Source organism: Neopsephotus bourkii, unplaced genomic scaffold (genome assembly GCF_033783945.1).
Source record: "Neopsephotus bourkii isolate Nb327-2 ecotype Australia unplaced genomic scaffold, CSIRO-AGI_Nbou_v1 NB_53, whole genome shotgun sequence".
NCBI classification, from domain to species: domain Eukaryota; kingdom Metazoa; phylum Chordata; class Aves; order Psittaciformes; family Psittacidae; genus Neopsephotus; species Neopsephotus bourkii.
The window spans coordinates 1,248,263-1,268,725 of NW_026900570.1; the positions used below are offsets into that span (position 1 = coordinate 1,248,263).

At 41.8% G+C, this 20,463-nt stretch overlaps 1 protein-coding gene across 4 annotated transcripts in view; it reads right to left on the minus strand.

Moving 5' to 3' along the window:
- XYLB (xylulokinase) overlaps positions 1-20,463 on the minus strand; it is a 105,559-nt gene that overhangs the window by 69,978 nt on the left and 15,118 nt on the right. For 2 of the 4 annotated variants that reach the window (XM_061348657.1, XM_061348677.1), the window contains 7 exons: positions 11,976-12,058; positions 11,029-11,098; positions 9,728-9,808; positions 7,913-7,999; positions 6,641-6,769; positions 5,335-5,400; positions 1,262-1,334 (listed from right to left, as the gene is read on the minus strand). In XM_061348657.1, the coding sequence (XP_061204641.1) occupies positions 1,262-1,334; positions 5,335-5,400; positions 6,641-6,769; positions 7,913-7,999; positions 9,728-9,808; positions 11,029-11,098; positions 11,976-12,058 (589 nt within the window). Of the gene's footprint in view, positions 1-1,261; positions 1,335-5,334; positions 5,401-6,640; positions 6,770-7,912; positions 8,000-9,727; positions 9,809-11,028; positions 11,099-11,975; positions 12,059-13,147; positions 13,263-14,009; positions 14,363-20,463 lie in introns of those variants that run through there. The other 2 variants (XM_061348667.1, XM_061348688.1) reach the window with 2 other exon arrangements.

Sequence of the window (20,463 nt, forward strand, 5' to 3'; positions counted from 1 at the left end):
CCAACCCACCTGCCATGGACTAGAACACCTCACACTAAACCATATCACCCAAGGCTCTGTCCAGCCGGGCCTTGAACACCACCAGGGATGGAGCATTCACAGCTTCCCTGGGCAACCTATTCCAGTGCCTCACCACCCTCACAGTAAAGAATTTCTTCCTTATATCCAGTCTAAACTTCCCCTGTTTAAGTTTTAATCCATTACCCCTTGTCCTACCACTAAAGTCGCTAATGAAGAGTCCCTCCCCAGCATCCTTATAGGACCCCTTCAGATACTGGAAGGCTGCTATAAGGTCTCCACGCAGCCTTCTCTTCTCCAGGCTGAACAGTCCCAACTTCCTCAGCCGATCTTCATATGGGAGGTGCTCCAGTCCCCTGATCATCCTCGCAGCCCTCCTCTGGACTTGTTCCAACAGTTCCATGTCCTTTTTTTGTTGGGGACACCAGAACTGCACACAATACTCCAGGTGAGGTTTCACAAGAGCAGAGCAGAGGGGCAGGATCACCTCCTTTGACCTGCTGGTCACGCTCCTTTTGAAGCAGCCCAGGATACGGTTGGCTTTTTGGGCTGCAAGCGCACACTGCTGGCTCATGTTCATTTTCTCATCGACCAGCACCCCCAAGTCCTTCTGCGCACAACAGGAGAGAGACACTAGCCTCGTGACTTTGTTATGATGAACAGAGAGATATGAAAAGTAAATTTTATTTTCTTTTTTTTAAACTGAGTTGAGGATTTCTTTGTTTGGTTTATGCTTCTTTTTCTCTGAGTCATTTTGAAAAAGATATTTCTGTTGTAGAACCATACTCCAGACTGGGGGAGAAATAATCACAATACACATCTTGTTCACATCCTGTGCAACTCAGAGCTGAGTCAGCAAAACTGAAGTACAAATATCAAAACCATGAAGTCTAGTTTAAAAATCCACATTTTTTATGCTTTCAAATAGGTATTTCAACATTCCTTTATACATCATAAAGTAATGAAGAAAGACACAGAATCATTTACTAATATTTTCTGTGGATCCATTTTACAGAAATGGGAATCATAGTATGATAGGGATAAATAAGCACAGCTAACAGCACTATCAAGAGTAGCAACAAATTGAAAAGAGTTACTTAGCTTAATATATAATAGACTTGTTACTAAAGTTTAAGGACTGAAAATAAATAGCAGAGACCTTTTCCCTCTTTTATGTAAGGTGGGAATGGACAGGAAAATTTCCTTCTTGAATTGTTACTATAAGAAAAGCGCACACACTCACCGTCACTGTAATCGATAGGTGCATACGCTCCTAGGAAAAGAGAAGCTGCAAAACTACTAACCAAAGAGATTCTCTGAAAGAAAAAGTGTGAGATAGTGAGTCCCATCAGTATTCACTTCAAAGAGTAAATAACTGAAAAATTGGAAGCAGCAAATGTTATTAGATGCTTAATGTTAGGCACAGAAAGCACACAAAAAATACACTTATAAGGATTATTCAGTTCTGTCTTACCGCCTAAGTAATACAGCAGATATCAACCTGGAAATAACCCCATGATAAAAGCTGTTAATAGCTTTGCATCCTGAAGCATGCAAAATACACCTAGTATATTAGCACACTATGTTATCATAAATTAATTCACAACTTCAGTGTATCACGGATCTCATTTCAAGGAAAAACACTAAGGAAAATAAAACAAATGACACCACCTCTATGTTGATGACAGGGAAAATACCCAGAAACTATGCACTGGTCCACCCAGAGCACAGGTTTGTAAGCTTTATAGCAGCTCTGGCAGGGCTCTACTAGCACCTTTACATGAACTCCTACCTTCCTCTCAAGAGACCCCAGACCTTCCAGGAGTTAATCCCAGGAGCTGGCAATAATTAGCTTTAACTGAAACATACCCTGCAGCTCTGCCTCAGGGTATGTTTCAACAATGCATTAGATACAGCTGTAGGGCTTCTAATACTGGCTGAAAAATGCCCCAGTCACAAGATACAATGCACTGATCCAACAAGAACTTGCTCCTACTTCAAATCTGCTATAAAAACCACCAATTTAAGTGGCTACCACCAAGCTTTCTAGGTGATCAAATATTATTTCTTCCCAAGAAGCTGGCATCAAAGCTGACAAATTCCTTATTGTGTGCTCTGACTAATTCAGAAGAAATGACTGTCACCCAATAACTAATCCGAATCAAATCTACTGGTCGAGTGAGACAGCAGTGACAGGTTTTTTACTAATGATCACAAAAATCACTGCTTTCATGCTTCACACAGCATTCAAAGATGGACTATAGCCAGAGCTCTAAGAGGTGGTTATAATGGCTGGGAAACTTAATGATGCACTTGCTCTTCATGCGTCTCTCCCCAAGAATATATCATATTGTGCTTAGATAATGAAGGCCTACCTTCTGTGGTGCCCCAGTGGGCACTAGCTGCCTGAAATGGAAGGAAAAGGATGAAGTTAAACTCTGAATCAGCCAGTTTAGCAAGCTGACCTACAGAAGGAAAAACATCCACCTTCCACATTGTGACTGCCAGATCCAATTTTTGAGGATCCCCAAGAGCATGGAGGTATTCTGTGCTTGAACAAAACATCTTGCATATCATTTAGTCCTAAAAGATGCCATCTATGCAACCAGCCCTCAAAGTCTGAAATTGGTCGGACTATATCTCAGTTCCATGAGCCCACATCGCTCCCATTAACATATCTCTAAATTTAGTCTTAAGCTTATTATCAGACTGTACGAGTGTTCTTTTTCATCTCATATGCCAGCGTAAAGGTTATACAGTGAAAATGCACTAAGAAAGAAAAAAATATTAAAAATTAAGCATTCTCCACAAAATAGAGAGTCAACTTTGCAACTCACTTCTCCATTAATTGTTTCATGCAGGGGTGAGATTTAAAACACCATTAAAAAATTATGATTAATGTTACTGATTACTGCAGGAATACAAAAACAGGAGAGGCCCGAGCTCATGGGTCTAGATATTTGGCATCTTCTAACCACAGGACATGAGTCCTTCTTTCATTTACATCATATTTGCATGGAGTTTTCACCTAGCTTCAAACCATTGCATTTCAGACTCAATGAACTGAAACAATAATGGAATTGGAAGCCGACTTCTGAAAATTAAAAATCAGAAGGAAATAAACAACACAGTACAATTCATTTGCTATAATAAAATCAAAATAACTCCTCAAGGGAAAAACTATGAAAAAGAGCCTAGAATTGATTGCAGCTTTTTTCCTACACACATCCACATGGATGCTAGCTTTGTGTGGCAGAGCAATCACATTTCTGCTGCAAGCATTCAGTTCTAAGTGTGTCAATTTCAACTCTGTACTTAATTACCAACTTATGTTCAAACTCCAGTAAGTACAATTTATTAGTACTCAAATTAAAGTCTTTTTTTAAAAAAAGCTTCTTCAACAAGGTGAGGTCCAATGAAACCTGATGTCTTAAATCACATAATCATAAGATGGTTTGGGTTGGAAGGGACCTTAAAGATTATCTACTTCCAACACCCTGCTATGGGCAGGGACACTTTCCACTAGACCAGGTTGCTCCAAGCCCCGTCCAACCTGGCCTTGAACACTGCCAGGGATGGGGCAGCCACAGCTTCTCTGGGCAACCTGTGCCAGGGCCTCACCATTCTCACAGGAAAGAACAAATATCTAATTTAAATCTACACCCTTGCAGTTTAAAGCACCCTCATCCTATCCCTACATAAAAAGCTCCTCTCCAGCTTTCTTGTCTCCAGTCCCTTTAAGCACTGGAAGCTGCTCTAAGGTCTCCCTGGAGCCTTCTCTTCTCCAGGCTGAACAAGCCCAACTCTCTCAGCCTGTCCCCATAGGAGAGGTGCTCCAGCCCTCAGAGCATCTTCATGGCCTCCTCTAGACTTGCTCCAACGGCTCCATATCCTTCTGGTGGAGGTCTCAGAGCCGAATGCAGGACTGCAAGGGAGGGGATCTCACCAGAGCTGTCCTTGCTTCCACCCTCTGTAAGCCTCCCTTCTGTGTTTGAGTTTCTCCAGGAGCACATTGTTTATCCATGCAGGCCTCCTGACCTGCTTGTTCAACTTCCTCTTTGTTACGATGCATCGCTACAGAGCTTGGAGGAGGTGATCCTTGAATATTATCCAGCTTCCTTGGGCTCCTCTTTGATCCAGGGCTTTATCCCATGGAATTCTACAAAGCAGATCCCTGAAGAGGCCAAAGTCTGCTCTCTTGAAGTGCAGGGATGCAGTCCTTGCTATGGACCCTCCCTGCTGCCTAAGGAATTTGAGCTCTACCATGTCACGGCCCTTGCAGCCAAGGCTGCTCTTGAGCTTCACATTCCCCACCAGTTCCTCCTTGCTGGTGAGAACAAGCTCTAGCATAGCATCTTTCCTCATTGGTTCATCTATCCCTTGGAGAAGGAATTTATTATCAACCTATTCCAGGAACCTCCTGGATTTTGCTTATGCCCTGCTGTGTTGTCCCTCTAACAGATTTTGGGGTGGTTGAAATTCCCTGTGAGGACCAGAACTTGTGAATGTAAGGCTGCTCCTATCTGTCTACAGAATGTTCGCCTACTTGTTCTTCCTGGTCAGGCACCCTGTAGCAGACCACTACTATAATATCACCTGCCCCTGCCCTCTCTTTAATCCCATCCCATAAGCTCTTGGTCAGCTCCTCATCCATCCCCAGGCAGACCAGTATGCACAGCAGCTGGTTACTGACGTAGGGTGACACCCTGTTCTCATTTCCCCTGCCTGTTCTTCCTAGAAAACCTTTATCCTTCCACTCCAGCACTCCAGTCACAGGAGCCATCATCCATCATGTCTTCACAATGCCAATGAGATTGTAGCCCTGCAGGCATACTCTCTAACTCCTCCCTTTTATTCCCCCTGATACATGACTTTGCACAGAGGCATTGAAGTTGGGCCCCTAGTGAAGCTGATTTACTGGCTAGAGGGGCTGGAATTTCTTTGTGCTGCTCTTCAGGTGCTCTCCTGCTGACCTGCCATCCCTCTCCAGGCTCTGGACATCTCTTGCTGGCACTGGCATCAGACTGGTAGGAGTGGAATGGATTGAGGTTCCCCTCCCCCAGCAACTTTAGTTTAAGGACCACTTCATCAGTTTGGCAAATGTAACATTGAAGATGGAACCGATGCCTGACTTTTATCTGCCTAACAACTAAAAATTTAACAAAAGAAAAAACAAACTAATCAAACTTATCTTAAAATCAAACACAGGGATCGATACACTTGTTAGTAAAAAAGTTTGTAAAAGCACCCCTACAAAATTAATTTTAAAAGATTTGCAACTGTGTTTTCCAATAAGTGTATTGAAGTTGAGCCAACCTCAGTTTCCATGTAGACCTCAGGATTCTGGCCGTAAATCTTTGCTATCTGGTTTCCTGTAAAACGCTGAGAAAGAAATGCAAATGCTTAGAAACACAAACTCTAAATGGAGTCAATAATCATTAACTCTGTGTAATGAGTTCAGTACATTGCACTTTGGATATTTAATTTGCCTGATGCATGATGAAAGTCAGTGCACAGCAGGCAATCTGCACTAAACAGGCTATAACACATAGTCTCATTATGAGAATTTTGCTCACCTTTTGAAAAGAAAAGGCATGTGAAAAGCATTCCTATCTGTAATTTACATTTCAGAAATGACAGTTCAATGGAATGAATCACACTTATTCTGTGCACAGAAACCAGCACAATTCACATGCTGCCTTCAAATCCTTGAAAAGGTGTAAGCTACTGAACCTATGTACCTTTTTGAGAGGCAGGTGAATTTGGAGCAAAGCAGAAATATTCATACTCAAAGAAGCAACTCCAGAACAAGCTAATAACAGTTGCAACAATAATTATTTTTTTATCCATGTATTATATCAAATAACAAAAACCTTCTAACACTGTAACCTTAACCTTTAGCAAGTTAAAAATAAACTGTTAGTGATATGCAAAGTCTGTTTTCAACACTGGCCATAAATCTTGCATGATGATTCAAAACCAGAATCAGCAATTTGGGAAGTTAGAGCCTTATTCTGTTGAGCCAAAAATAAAAGCAGGCAGGTGCTGACATGCCTGGAAGGCAGCACTGGTCCCACTACATAACTCAGTGTCCCACTTACAACAGGAAGAGGTATCAGGAAGAGGAAGCAAGTGACAGGACTCTCTGTTAGCACCCCAAACCTCTGAGGTCAACAGCTGCTTGTTAGCTTTCAGGGAATATTAAAAGGCCAATCTTCTAATTGCAGGAGTAAACTAGAACATTAATCCACAAACAGGGGGATCATAACCCGAAGTAAACCTGTAGCACAAACTGGACTGCTACCCCAATGGAAATGTGGCTGCACAGGAGCTCCCAGGGGAGAACCAGGCCACCAAACACTGTATTTCAGAAACACTGGCCAAATGCAACAGCTCAACCCAGTTGCTTCCTGCAGCAAAATTTTCAGTATTTACCTAATTTCACTTCAAATTTTCCACATCTTCCTTTGTGAAACTACTACAAAGCACAATATTGTTGGACTTCCTTCAGAAACTCTCTTCATAGTTAATGGCTGATCACCGTCTGCTGTGGCACCACTGCAATGGCAGAATTGTTTCTGTCACAAGACTGCTGAGGACTTTCTTCCCATCTGCTTCTTACCTCATAGGCTCGAGAACCAGTGATACTTGCTAGGTGCTGTGCTCCCCCCACGGCTTTCTCCAGACTGCTGCACTGGGAAGCTGTGCTAGAATCCATCCATATGGGGCTGTTACTGACAGAAAAACAAGTCTGCAATGAACAATAATCCTTTATTAGTAAATCTGATCTCTAAGAAGTCCCTGCTACAGTTACAGCAATACAACAGACCTATGTATCAGCTCACAGTTCAGCTCTCTGACATGCCTTCTGGTCTCCTCTCAATAATGACAGGAATGCAGATACTGGGCAGCGTGCTGATCAGTGGTGAGAAGTTTAACCCAAGTTTTACACCAGGTGGAAACACAGGCTTTTTCTGTTACTTGACATAACCTGCAGCACAATGTCTCAGTACACTCCTTCAGCAGCCAAAGCACCTGCCCCTTTATGCAAGTTTCACCCCACTTTTTAGAACTCCTCTCTAAACAATCAGGTTATCTTTCCACAGGTCTGCCTTGACTGACATACCCATTTGGAAATGCAACCAACATTTACTGCATCACCAAAGAGCATTTAATTCCATTTCCATGAGTTTTGCACAGATATGTCTAAAATTAATCAATTAATAGATCAGATGCACAAATGTCTCCCTTTCAACATAGAACTGTCCTTTCTGATCTTGAAGCAAGGAAGGTAAGGGTCTTCCAGAGGAAAGCTGATTCCTCCCTACTTTTCTTTTTATTTAAAAGTTTAAATAAAAGTCTGTGTTCAAAACTTACCAACCATACACAAAATGTTGAGGTTCAACAATGTACTTGTCTCCACATAGCATTACACTTTCATCCTTTCAGACATTAAGTGTGTCAATTGTTATTTTTATATATATTTTTTTCTAGTGAAATCACAAGCACTGCAAGAAAACTTCGGTACAACAGTGTTTTTCACCACAATTTTTTGTTAACACAAATCTGTATTTAAAATAAAATATTTATAGGTCATTTACAAAAATATTATATTTCCTAAAAGAACAAGCAGGCTGCTACTCTGACACAGAAAGATTCTGGGATGCCCACTGGCAACTGTAAGCTTTTAAAGCAGTGTGTACTGCCACTTGGGAATAAAGGAAATGTCAAAAGCCCTGGAGCTGAAGGAATAACCAGTACATTCCACTTTCTGCTGCAGCAGGATGCAACTCTGCCAAACAAGAGGAAAGGTTTGCAAGAAGAAAAGCAATGTGTAAGGATCAGAAAAAGGACAGTGCAGGTCCCCCTTCAGAGTTCTTTTATGCAGGTTTACCTGTAGTGACTGATGTAAAGGCAGTTCAGCTGATGCATTCTTTAAAATTTGCATGCTTCCTTTTTTCCAGTACACGCTCCCATGTTGCTGCAGAAAGTACAGAAACAGAAGTTGGAGATGCCCTCCCAAGCTACGAAATTCATCTGAATTTCAAGCTTTAAGGGACAGAGAACTCTCTCCAAACCAAGGATCAAAAAAATGCACCTTTTCAAATCAACTGTCTCATTAAAAGATTCCAAGATTGAGCAAAGCATATTCTAAACCAGAAAATGTAGCAGCCAAGAGACAGTGATGATTTTGAACTATGGCATTTTCTAGTGGGAACTATTATTATACTGCTAATGGCATTAGATACTTCTCTGAGGGTTCTCTGAGCTGTAGCCACAGCTCCACTGTCAAGACTGTTAGTTCTGCACTATTTCAGCACAGCCCCCAGATTCTTCAGTTACATGCCCACCTCAGTTACCACTAAGGACTGCAGAATTTTCAGGTTATTTAAGCTCCATCTCTCAGACAGCTTCCTCAAGGCAGGCATCTCTAGTTATGCACCTGCAGAACACCCTAAGGAAACTACAAAGCACCATCCAACAACCCACTCATAGTTCCGATGACACCAAGTCACACAGAACCCCCTCAACACAGAGTACTTGACCACAGTGTCATCCAGATTGTGTTTCACGTCTCTCTGACATTTCTGCAGGTAATCGACATCACGTTTATCCTTTCTTTGGGATAAACACTGGCATACCAGTACACCTCCAAAGTGATCTGCAGCATAAAGACAAAGTTCTTCAAAGAGAAAATTGAGACAATGTGGATTCAAAGGAGGCAACTTAAAGAAAATCTTTTCTACCTGAAAGAATATGAATATAGAACCAAATTGATTCCCCCAACTTTTGTTGAAGGATGGGTAAAATAAAGGGAATACAGGAAATCTGGAAATGCACTTCCTCTTTTTCACTTGAGTAAGCTGGGATTAGATGGCAGTCCTAAATTCTATTCCACTGAAGACTTCATAACAGAGCCTTGATACTGGCTATGATTTTCAGATACTTTGCTGACTTTCAACTGAAATCGATCAAAGGGAGATCAAGGCAAGAGTTTCGATTAATTAGTCCCAGATACAGCAAGATGAATAACCGAAACCTCATGTGTCAGAATTAGCTATTGTTTCAGTGCTGTCCTCACCGTATCATCTGTGAAAGTTATAAAAGACTTCCTTATTTCACCAGAGTACTAGGAGACTGGCTGACTAAATCTCAGGATGGGTTTTATAAAAGCAGCATTATGTACTGTAGGCTAAGTTATGGCAGCATCTTTGTCATTTCTGCAAAGACCATCACCATTTGGTTTCTGTTGTTCCCAGGCAGATCTCTATCCTAGCCAACAAAAACTGCACTCAACAGCATGTTAGTACACCTTTAGAAAACTGCACTCCTCGCTATTTTTTCTACCCCATTTCCACAAGCACCTGGATAAGCTGAAATTGAAAATTACTTCAGTCATTTCAGAATCTTTGTACAAAGCATTTAAACGACAGGAAGCCAACTAGTTATGCGCTATACTGATCTAAACAACTGCACTGTAAACTTCATTCTCCACTCCACCACCTTTTTAGTGACTGTTTTGTGTGCGTCAAAGTTTTAAGCTCCCCTGAGGAACAGATCTTTTAATGGCTGCTTATATAGAAGCTTCAGTCTTGCTTGATGTCATTATGGTGTTCTGCAATAAAATTATTTATATGAAATGTATAACTATACCTTATACTCTATTGAAGAAATACAGTAAGACTGATACATTTTTTTATAAACTAACCTGGCCAGCACCAGACAAAGCTCTGACTTGGGAGAAGTTAAAGCCTGAAGACTTCATCTTTTCCAAAATCATATCCAGAGCCTACAAAACCAAGCAGAATCAAGAATACCTGTAACAAGCTATCAAATTATGCATACTCAAAATCTCTGGAATTAAACAGTAAATTTATGTCATCACTGACAAGAATTCATTGGCAAATCATGAAAAATTAGCTAATAACTATGGATATCTCAAGAAGCTGCGTAATTTAATTTACTAAGGAAGAGTCCGTAAAAGACAAGTTGAATCACATGGGGGGAAAAAAAAAAGATCTTTGAAGAAGCTGAATCGTAAAGAACCATTCTTTGAAACCTAAATAAGAGGCAAGAGTTAAAGAATTCCAGTTCATTAAAAGACCACTCTCAGCAGTGCCAGACACAAAGCAGGATTATCTTTTCTGTTCTTACTTTTGGAAATCTATGAAATCTTAACGCGGTGCACTCTGCACCCCATCACACAAGATGTTAGGTATCCTCAATAGCACTGCCCCCAGTGCCAGGTGAAAACTCAGAGTCTGTTTAATATAAGGCTAATTCAAGTGAATTTTAGCACTTTAAGCACATATCATATACTTACATCATCATATTATTGATTTAATAATTACAACTGTTCCTGTTCACTGTGGTTCAAAAGACCAATTGCAAGCAAATTTACCAAACCCTTGTCAACTACTGAGGATCACTAGCTGTGGCTTCTTTGACCTTTCAAATACCTTAACTATGCAAATCACACCAGTTAGACAAATTTACCTAGTGCTAGGTGAGAGCAAGTGTTTTAGAATCCACACAGCAGCAAGGAAAGCCTTCTTTTAAAATAGAAAATAATGTTGTATTTCAAAATAAACACCACTTGAAGTGACTGGGAATCACTGAATAAATTGCTTTTTAACCACTTAACCAATTGATGTCTCAAACTGGTATCAAAGCTTACTTTAAAAAAGTAGTGCAAATAACCTGTATGCAACATATGAAACAAAATGATGAGGGAAAAAACGGTCTTTTTTCCAAATGAGGGGAAGTCAGTTAAAGATTATCATACATACACTGCTGTAATAGTAGAGAGTAAACAAACAAACCCCACCACCACCACCAAAACAGTAACATTAATATCTGCATACCAAAGACAGAATAACACTTACAAGAAACAAAATGCAAGCAAAAGGGCTGCACTGATTAGGATGACAAGTTTCACTACTGCTTGGAATACATTTCCTTTTCAATAACAGCAAAGAAGAAGCTAAACAGCATAAAGGTTGCTCATACCTTGACCCACATTAGCACAGGAGAAGTGACTGTCAGCCTGTCACTGTGAATATGGACTCCACCTTGAGTCCTACATGAATAAAAAATTTTCTCTTGGTAAATTCAGTATTTTTCCCCACCAAGGAAAGATCTTCAAGTTTATTAATAACCAAAAAGGTCTGCAATGCTTTTATGCTAAGAGGAAGGATACAGTGTTCGAAACCTGAAAAAGCAAAAGCCAGATGCTAGGAAGTAACATAAACAGATATTTGACCCAATTGCACAGTAAGTAATTTGCAAGGAAAGGCTCTAACCCTGAAGATCTGCGATAGGTTCCAGTGCTGGTACTGCTCACTGGCCCTATGTCATTCATAGCTATTTCTAAATTTCTTGACTGTTCCCAGTAGTGGCCAGAACCTAGAAGATTAAATTCAATCTTTGCTGTTAAGCCATTAAGTAAATAAATACACTTAATTAAAACTTGTGACTATGGAGAATGTTTGTAAATTCTAATCTATTAACTGAACAAACACTGTCATCCTGCACCTTATTGTGAGATTTGGAACCACAGCATTTGTCTCTAAATGCCTTTTGGAAGTTCCTCTCATGCAATTTACTTGCTGTTATCATAGCATTCCACCCTGACACAAAAGTGACGCTTACTTGTGCAGCTCAAGAAGAAACAGACATGTTCACAAGTCTGAAGTCCCAAAAGAAAAGAAATAATTATTTATTTATACATAGTATTTTGGGGTAGATTTTCTACATTTCCTGTTGGGGCTCCTTGCCATATTTCCGTACTAAGGAAGGCAAGAGCATACGTTATCCTTGCCAAGTATGAAACATGAACCTGGCAGGAAGTTTTTCCACACCTCCACACGTCAATGAAACCAAACAGGACAACAGCCTCCCACCCAATCTCCAAAATTCTAAATTCTAATATCCAAATAAAACATAAAAAGCCTTACTTGAATTCTGGAAGGTCTTTATCAAAATGAACATTATCCTCATAAATTACTCTCAGCTGCTCATCGATAGCAATGACTTTCAGCTAGAAGATATAAAACAGGATGTTAACAAAAACTTACAATAAACAAATAGCACTGATAACTCATTTATAATAAATCAGTTCCCACAGAGGAAATGTCAAAGATCACCCAAATCCATACAACTTGCTGAAAAAAAGGGCACAATTTTACATTAAACAAGTTACTGTGTGGATTTCCAGCACACCACCTGTTCAGCAACATGCATATTTGCATGCTTGCATTCCCTTCCTCCCTCATTTTCCCTCTCCTTAAGCACACCAGATCCAGAGGAAGGCATATGCTAAAGTACAACAGACAACTGACCAGGTTAGTAACTTGCATCATTGTAACCATTCTTTCCAATTTCTCCAAACAATACAGTATCTTAAAGATGCCATATGTTGGTGTTGGCTTTTCCCCCCTCTCCTTGTTTTCTTGTCCCATCTCACCAAGGAACCTGACATGCCCTTAAAACACCTTGAGGATCTTCCCTGCTCCACAAATGATGAGCAAACCAAGCTCTACTAGCCTGGCAAATCTCAGAGGGCATTACACAAGTTTATTCCAAGCGTCTGCAATATATGGAAAGCAACATCCCAAACAGGTAACCCCGTACAGCTGTGTTTTCTTGTAAGCACGTACTAGAAGAGTACCACAACCTTTCCTCCTCTATTAACTCAAGTTCACCTACTACAGAAGAAAAACATTAACAACCTAGAAGAAAAACGAGAAGGTAGCTCACATTCTGCACATATTTCAACAAAGGATAGAGTGCAAACTGCTGCTGAAGGAACAGACAGAAAAAACCCTACAAAGACTAAGTCATCTCTGAGTTGCATTCAAGTGACAAGGCCATCCCAATTTAGCCATACTAATGTAGGACCATTATTTATGCACTGGGGCACAACTATTCATTACCAACCTGATGCCCTGTGCTGGCTTTAAAATGGTTCTGACCCACTGCAGCTTAATCGGCTTTCTGCTTGCAGCATGCCCCCTTAAAAAAACACTTAATCAGTCCAACCTGGATGTGTCTTTTCAAGCTCCCAAACTTCAGCACAGATATAATGAAGTGATTTATGCTCATATGCCTATTTTAAACACATTCATACCTCAGGACAACTTGAACAGAGTTGCTATTCACAGTGTAGCAATACCCAATTGTGCCATCAAAACTTCAAGAAGCAACCCAAACATCCAGGTTCACAATCCTACTAATTCTGATTCACACGAGGACACTGGAAAAGCTGGATTCAGGTGCAAATCACAGCTCCCAGCCTGTCTGATGCAGCAGGCAAAGGGGTCTCAGCGCAGCCTGCATGTAAACAGCCACAGCAAGCCTCTCCAGGATAAAAGGCATCCTTAGCAGGATGAGGAAGAAGGACACGTCAGGACATGCAGCCTACAGCTTCAGTCAAGAGATGGAACAAACAGAAAGGGACAAAAGATGCGTTTATGCTGGATGAGGCACGTGGACAACGAGGCACACGCACAGCCCATGGCCCACTAAAGCTTTAAAGCCCGTGAAGCACTCGGCATTATCCTGCGTGAGCTGTGGCAGGCTGCCGGCACCCAGCACAGCACAGCACAGCATCCTGCAGCGCGCTGTGTAAACGAGGAAGCCCTGCAGAACAGAACCGTCGCTGGGTGGAGGAAACCAGCGCTGACAGCTGCCTGGCGGGAGGAAGGCCCGCTCCTCTCCCGTGCTGCGGGCGGGTCAGCACAGCGGCAGCCCAGGCCACGATGGCGGGCGGGCGGACGGGGCCGGGCCTCCTCGCTTGCAGCCCCCCAAGGCCCTGCCAGGTGTAACCCGCCCAGTGCTTGACCCCCGGCGGCGGCGGGCGAGCCCGGCTCAGGGCAGCGCGGAACCGCTCCACCGGTTCCGGAGCCCGGCTCTGCTGGCCCTGCGCGCAGCCGCCGCCGGCTGAGGGAGGGTAAAGGAGGGGAAGGGCAGAAGGAAGCGGCTGCGGATACCTGCTGCGTGCTGAAATCCCAGCCTAAGTAGCACGGAACTGCCATGGCGCTGCCCGGCCCGGCCGGATCTCACCCTTGCTCCGCCGCGGCTTTGCAGGCCCGGCCCCCCCGGGAAGGCGCCGCCAGCCGGGGCGTGCGGAGCGGGAGGCCGGGAGTTAATGAGTGTTCCGCGCACGGGGAGCAGGGCGAGCAGGAGCAGCCCCTCATGCCTGGCACGGAGGAGCTGTGCAGAGTGGTGGAGCACGGAAGAGCTCTGGCAGGGTAGGAGATGTGATGTGGCGGCGGGTTGCGCGGTGCCAGGGCTGCTCACGGCAGCTGCTGATCACCGGTAACTGGGAGATAACACACCGTGATCCCTCAGCCTGCCTATGCCCGAGTAGGTGATAAAACGCCAAAGCAGCTGCACAGTGAACGGAAGGAAAACAAAACAGGAACAACTTCAAACTACATTCCAAAGGAATTCAGGAAATTTTAATATTCCGTTGCCAGTCCTGTTGCGGTATTGCGCTCCGGCTTGCACAAACACACAGTATCCCACTAAGAAAATAATCAAGAATTGGTACTTAGGCTGAAGTTTGGGGTTGCTCTCCCTTTTCGGCTGGAAGGGCCTGGGGAGGTGTCTTGGTTTTATTACCTGCCGTAACATGTGACAGGCAAAGTGGAACTGCTTAATCAGAAGGCTCATCTAAAACGCTTTCATTCTGCAATCAAGGTGGTACCCTAGCAGAGCCTTAATGAAGTCAAATGGGTTTTACATGCCCAGGATCTTAAACTGCTTTAACAGTATGAATACTTAATTTGAAATGCCCTTTAAACTGTAAAATATTACTGAATTTTGTAATATGCGGAATGTTTTAAATATATTTTAAATATTCCCAGTGATTTTTCTAAGCCCTAACTCCCATAGGTTTATATGTTGAAGATTTCTAATTATTATTGCAAAGAAAAACCTTTATAACATTATTCCTGAAGACTCTCAACCTACAATGCAAACTAACATTCCAGTATACTGACTTTTAAACCCAGTTTACTCTATTACAGCACCTCTGAATATTCAGTATTGACAGTACCTTATTAGAAATGTGACCACAACATTTGTAAATAAGACAGAGTTTTATTGAAAATTGTCTGAAAAATACAAATCCCTTTAAATGCACAGTGTTATGGGCCTGTATTTTAGAGGCTGATCCTGCAAATTTATCTGAGTAGTTTGCAATCACAAAACATCCAAAGGAAATAAGTGGAAGTACAAGTCCATTTAAAAATAAAAGTATTATATGGTCCGCCAGTTTGTAGTTTGTCTTCTTTAAATCAGATGGTTATCAGGTAGTGATGGAATTTCCCCCTCTCAAAGGAGCTCACACTGGATGGAAGTATCGTGAACAAAGGTCTCACCCAAGAGGCTGTGAAGGAAATAAAAGGGGTTTTTAAATGTTACCAACACTGTTTCCTTAGTGAAACTCTTACCAGAAAGCAAAGGATCAAAAACAACACAGAGGCTGTTTTTCCATTAATTCAGGTTGTGACTGGTGAGCCAAGGAGAGGCTTACTCTGCCCTTTAACTTGCTGCACATTCCCTATAAACAAGTAACAGATACAGGGACTGAGGCTTGAAATGCTGCCATTTTCAAAATGCTGAAGAGAAAATGAAGTCAGTTCTGAAGGTGGGAGAATGATAAATGACTTCGGAAAGAGAGACATTAGTGGATTTTTATTGTTTTTTTTTTTTATAAGGAGGTATTGGTTAGTGGAAAGAAAATAAGAGTCTATAAATAAAGCAATCTTATGACAATGTAAAAATCAATTATATTGTTCAGCAGTCACATCAGAAGAATAGTCCCCAAAAGCAAGAAATACTTTGCTTTAAGTAGCACAGAAAAGTCAGAGCTGCAATAACCAGCCTTTTGTTATCAGATCTCCTTAAAGTAGGAACAAGGGTGCAAGACAATAGGATAGGAGAATCCAGTCAAGGACAGAATGGGAATGTTAATGTTCCTACTTTCACTTTTTTCACGTTTTTCTAGTTTCAAGTTTGGAGAATTGTTGCCTTACCCAATTATTCTGTTGTCCACCCTTCCACCAAGGCAGTGTTCTTTTAAGTTTAGTTACTTGTATATGGAAAATGTGCATTGTTGCTATTTTTCCTGCATTAAAGTTCATAGAATCATAGAATAGTTAGGGTTGGAAAGGACCTTAAGATCATCAAGTTCCAACCCCCCTGCCATGGGCAGGGACACTTCACATTAAACCATGCCACCCCAGGCTCTGTCCAACCTGACCTTGAACACCACCAGGGATGAAGCTTTTACAACTTCCCTGGGCAACCTATTCCAGTGCCTCACCACCCTCACAGTAAAGAATTTCTTCCTTATATCCAGTCTAACCTTCCCCTGTTTAAGTTTTAACCGGTTACCCCTTGTCCTATCACTACAGTCCCTAATGAAGAGTCCCTCCCCAGCATCCCTATAGGCCCCCTTCAGATACTGGAAGGCTGCTATGAGGTCTCCATGCAGCCTTCTCTTCTCCAGGCTGAACAGCCCCAACTTTCTCAGCCGATCTTCATGTTGCAGATACTACTACAGCCTCTAAAATAGTTTTTTGAAAGTAAACAAGGTTTAGCTGTGCAGTTATCAGTGAAGTTACAATCATGTACTAGTGAAGTTTTAGCACTGACAAACCCAGAATTTCCAGAGGGGATAGACAAAATGCCATTTATAATTGAAATGTCACCACTGCAGCTTAACAGCTTGAGGCAGAGCACTGATTAATCACTCAAGACATGGAGCAGCATAAAGGGAAAAGCAAGTTTATTCCCCTTTTCCTATTAACTACTTTCTGACCTGATGCAGAAGCAACACTCTCCCTCCATGCTCTGCTAGGCCCTTGGCTGTTTTGATACGTTATAACTAGTATGCCAATTAATGTTTTTTTTCCTCTCCCCACTGTCAAGTTAACTTCAATGGCACATTCATTTCATTTTATTGCAAAACAAATTATTTTAACTGTATTCCATGTTCCTACATAGTAGCATTTTTCACTTTTTATTCTCATTTTGAGTATCAGAATGTCTCTGATCTGTGTTGCACCCTGATATGAACTTAGATTTAACTGCATTCTTCAGCTTCACACAGGTGAACTCCTTCAAAAACAGTGACAGCCTAACTACCAAGCTTCTTCATCACCAAATCATCTTAGACATGCCAACAAGCTCCAGAATAGATACACCAAACCTTTGATATAAATTAGGAATACTAAATTGACAGCAGTCCAGCTATCCTGATTTATACTGGCTACATAATTTAATGGGGTGTGGAAGTACTTACACCCTCACAGGAAGTAAAGTCCATGATCCACTCCAAAACTACCACCTCTTTTGCTTGCAGCATTTGCTTTTGGGCATCTAACTAGTTATTTTAAGTGGCAGGGCATCCAAATATTTCCAAGCCCACAACATTTATTTCACATGCGTACATCAGAATCGGTTGGCATCGCAGAAACAATGGGACAGATAAGAGTCATTGCATGTACAGGCATCAGCTCTGCACATGCAGTACAACTGCAGCAGCCCATGTTAGACCTAGCACTGTTAGGCCTACTGGCACAAACATCTTTTTCCCAATAAGAAATCACATCGCACTTTCATTAGCCTCAGAAACATTAAACATAGCAAGCTGGGTCAGATAAAAACCCCAACCTATTTGCCAAGTAACTCAATAGTCACGTGTAATGCCACTTAATTAGGTGGGAGGCGTTTACAATGTTAAGCTCCAAGTAGCACAACAATAACACATTAACACATCATCTTAAAAAAATAATCTCAGTTTGAGCACTAGACCTACCTACTGGAAAGGTATCTGAACAATGACAATGCTCTAAAGGTCATTCCCTTTCTACTTAGCATTGCAAGTTCTCTGCTATCACAGAATCTCCAGCAATGTTTAACCAAGTACGGATCACAAAATCACAGAATGGCTGAGGGTCACCTAGTCCAACCACCCTGCTTAGGCAGGGTCACCGGCAGCACATTGCTCAGGAGTGTGTCCAAACAGCTCTTTAAAATTTCCAGGGAAGGAGACCCACAACCTCTCTGGGCAAATTATTCCAGCGCTCAGTACCCCCCCCCCCCCCCAAGTAAGGAAGTTCCTCCTCCTCCTTTTCAGATGAAACTTTCTGTGTTTTAGTTTGTGGTTGTTGTGTCTCAGCCTATAGCTTGGCACCACCAGAAGTGTCTGGCCCCACTCTCTTGACACCCTCACTTCAGGCACATACATCAATCAGATCCCCCTGGAGCCTTCTCTAGGTTGAACAGGCCCAGCTCCCTCAGCCTCTCCTCATATGAGAGATGCTCCAGATCCTAATCATTCTAGTAGCTCTTTGCTGGACTTGCTCCAGGAGTTCTATGTCTCTCTTGTACTGAGGAGCCCAAAACTGGGCACAGTGCTCAGGTGTGGCCTCACTAGCGCTGAGCAGAGAGGGAGGAGACCTCCCTCAACCTGCTGGCAATGCTCTTCCTAACGCAGCCCAGGACAGCACTGACCACCTTGGCCACAAGGGCACATTGCTGGCACATGGACAACTTGTCCACAAGGACCTCTAGGTCCCTCTTTGCAGAGCTGCCTTCCAGCAGGTCAGGCGTTACAATACCCTAAATGTTTTCCTTTCCCTAAATATGCATTTAGCCGTTCAAGTTACTTTTGCACATGATTTTGTGGTAACCGTTGTGTTTATCCTTGCCTCCAAATGCTGTGGAGACATTCATTATTCATTCTGTAAGAATAAAAGCAATGGATTGAAGTAGCTGTTATCCACTCTGATTTTACTGACTGTATTCTGAACAGATGAAAGTATCTATAAAGACCTGGCAAAAGCCCTATGCGTAAGTTCCACAAGAGGAAGCCTAGATCACAGTTGCTCTATGGAAACTGAAGACATAGCTCAGTTTGGTATAGTAATAATTTCACAAATGTATTGGTCAGTCTAATTCTTGACATGTGCATATTTCAAACCCCAAGTGTGGCACTGCATTAACCAATTAAGGCCCTTTATAGAGACCTCATGAAGAAGTGGCACAGGATTCCCATATAAAAGCCTATGAGCTTACATGAACAATGGGTACAAAATAATTTAGATGATGGCTCAACTACACAATCACAATTGTACTGTCAGTTTCATAGGTATTGGTCAATTTGCAGCTTCTATTTAATCATATACATAAAATCACCCACTTTCACTTCAACTGAATTCAGCAGAACATGTGTTGACTTCAGTGGGTACTGAATCAGGCACTGTGGAATTGTATCTGATTTTACATACTCTAGTTTTACAGATGTAATTTCATTGATTCAATTAGGCTACTAGTGATTATGAAGTGCAGTACAAATTCCTCAGGAGATCTCTGCATGGAAGTGAAGTGAAGGATGTTTCTGAATAGCAAATTATTTTTAGGATACTTTCCTCCCCTGCATGGATTTCAAGTCCATATTCATTTTCACAATAATAACAGCAGTTATCCATCCTCTTTGGAGGACTGTCTCAACTAGAGTCATTTGTAAGACTTATTAAAGTTAGCTTATACACTCTGCAGATTTCCTTGAAGATGAATACTGAAGTGGTTTATGTCCTAATGCTCAAAAGCAAATATCTCAGAAGCAAGATGTTGTCATCCAGATAAAACTTTTCATTAACAACAGATTAACCAGTTCTTTCATGCTGTACTTGATTCTTATCAAACTGCACTTACAGATAAGTACATTTTATTGATTAAAAACAATCTAAGATAAATTCATCCGTACTGGAACAATGCCTGACGTGGAAACTAATAAGGGCCAAGCCTTGCACTGTTTGGCACTATCCTGAAAGGATCAAAATAATTTTGCAACCAAGAATGAATCAAAATCATGCCATTTACAGGTGGAAAAATCAAAGCAGAAAATTTATATAGCTTATCCAATTTGGTTTAGACCCTGCCTGAAACTCTCCTAGAGTTCCTACATGCATATTATATTTTTTGGGAGAACAAATAAAGCCAGGTTGCTATCACCTTCCTGAGTTGTAGCCATCATAGAATCATAGCATCATTTGGGTTTGAAGAGACCTTAAAGCTCATCTAGTTCCAGCCCCCCTGCCATGGGCAGGGACACCTCACACTAAATCATGTTGCCCAACGCCCTGTCCACCCTGGCCCTAAACACTGCCAGGGATGGAACATTTACCACTTCTTTGGGCAATCTGTTCCAGTGCCTCACCACCCTCACAGTAAAGAACTCTATCATAACTCTATGGATAGGAAACAGTCAGAGTAGTAGTTGCTGTAGAAAAGACACCTGGGTAGTAGTAGCAGAAACATGAACTCCACTGACCAGTAACTGGAATTTAAGGCATCTGTAGGATCAAGGAAGCTTCAATGAATTTACAAAAATCCCTGAAGACAACTATTGAAGGCCATTCCTTTCCC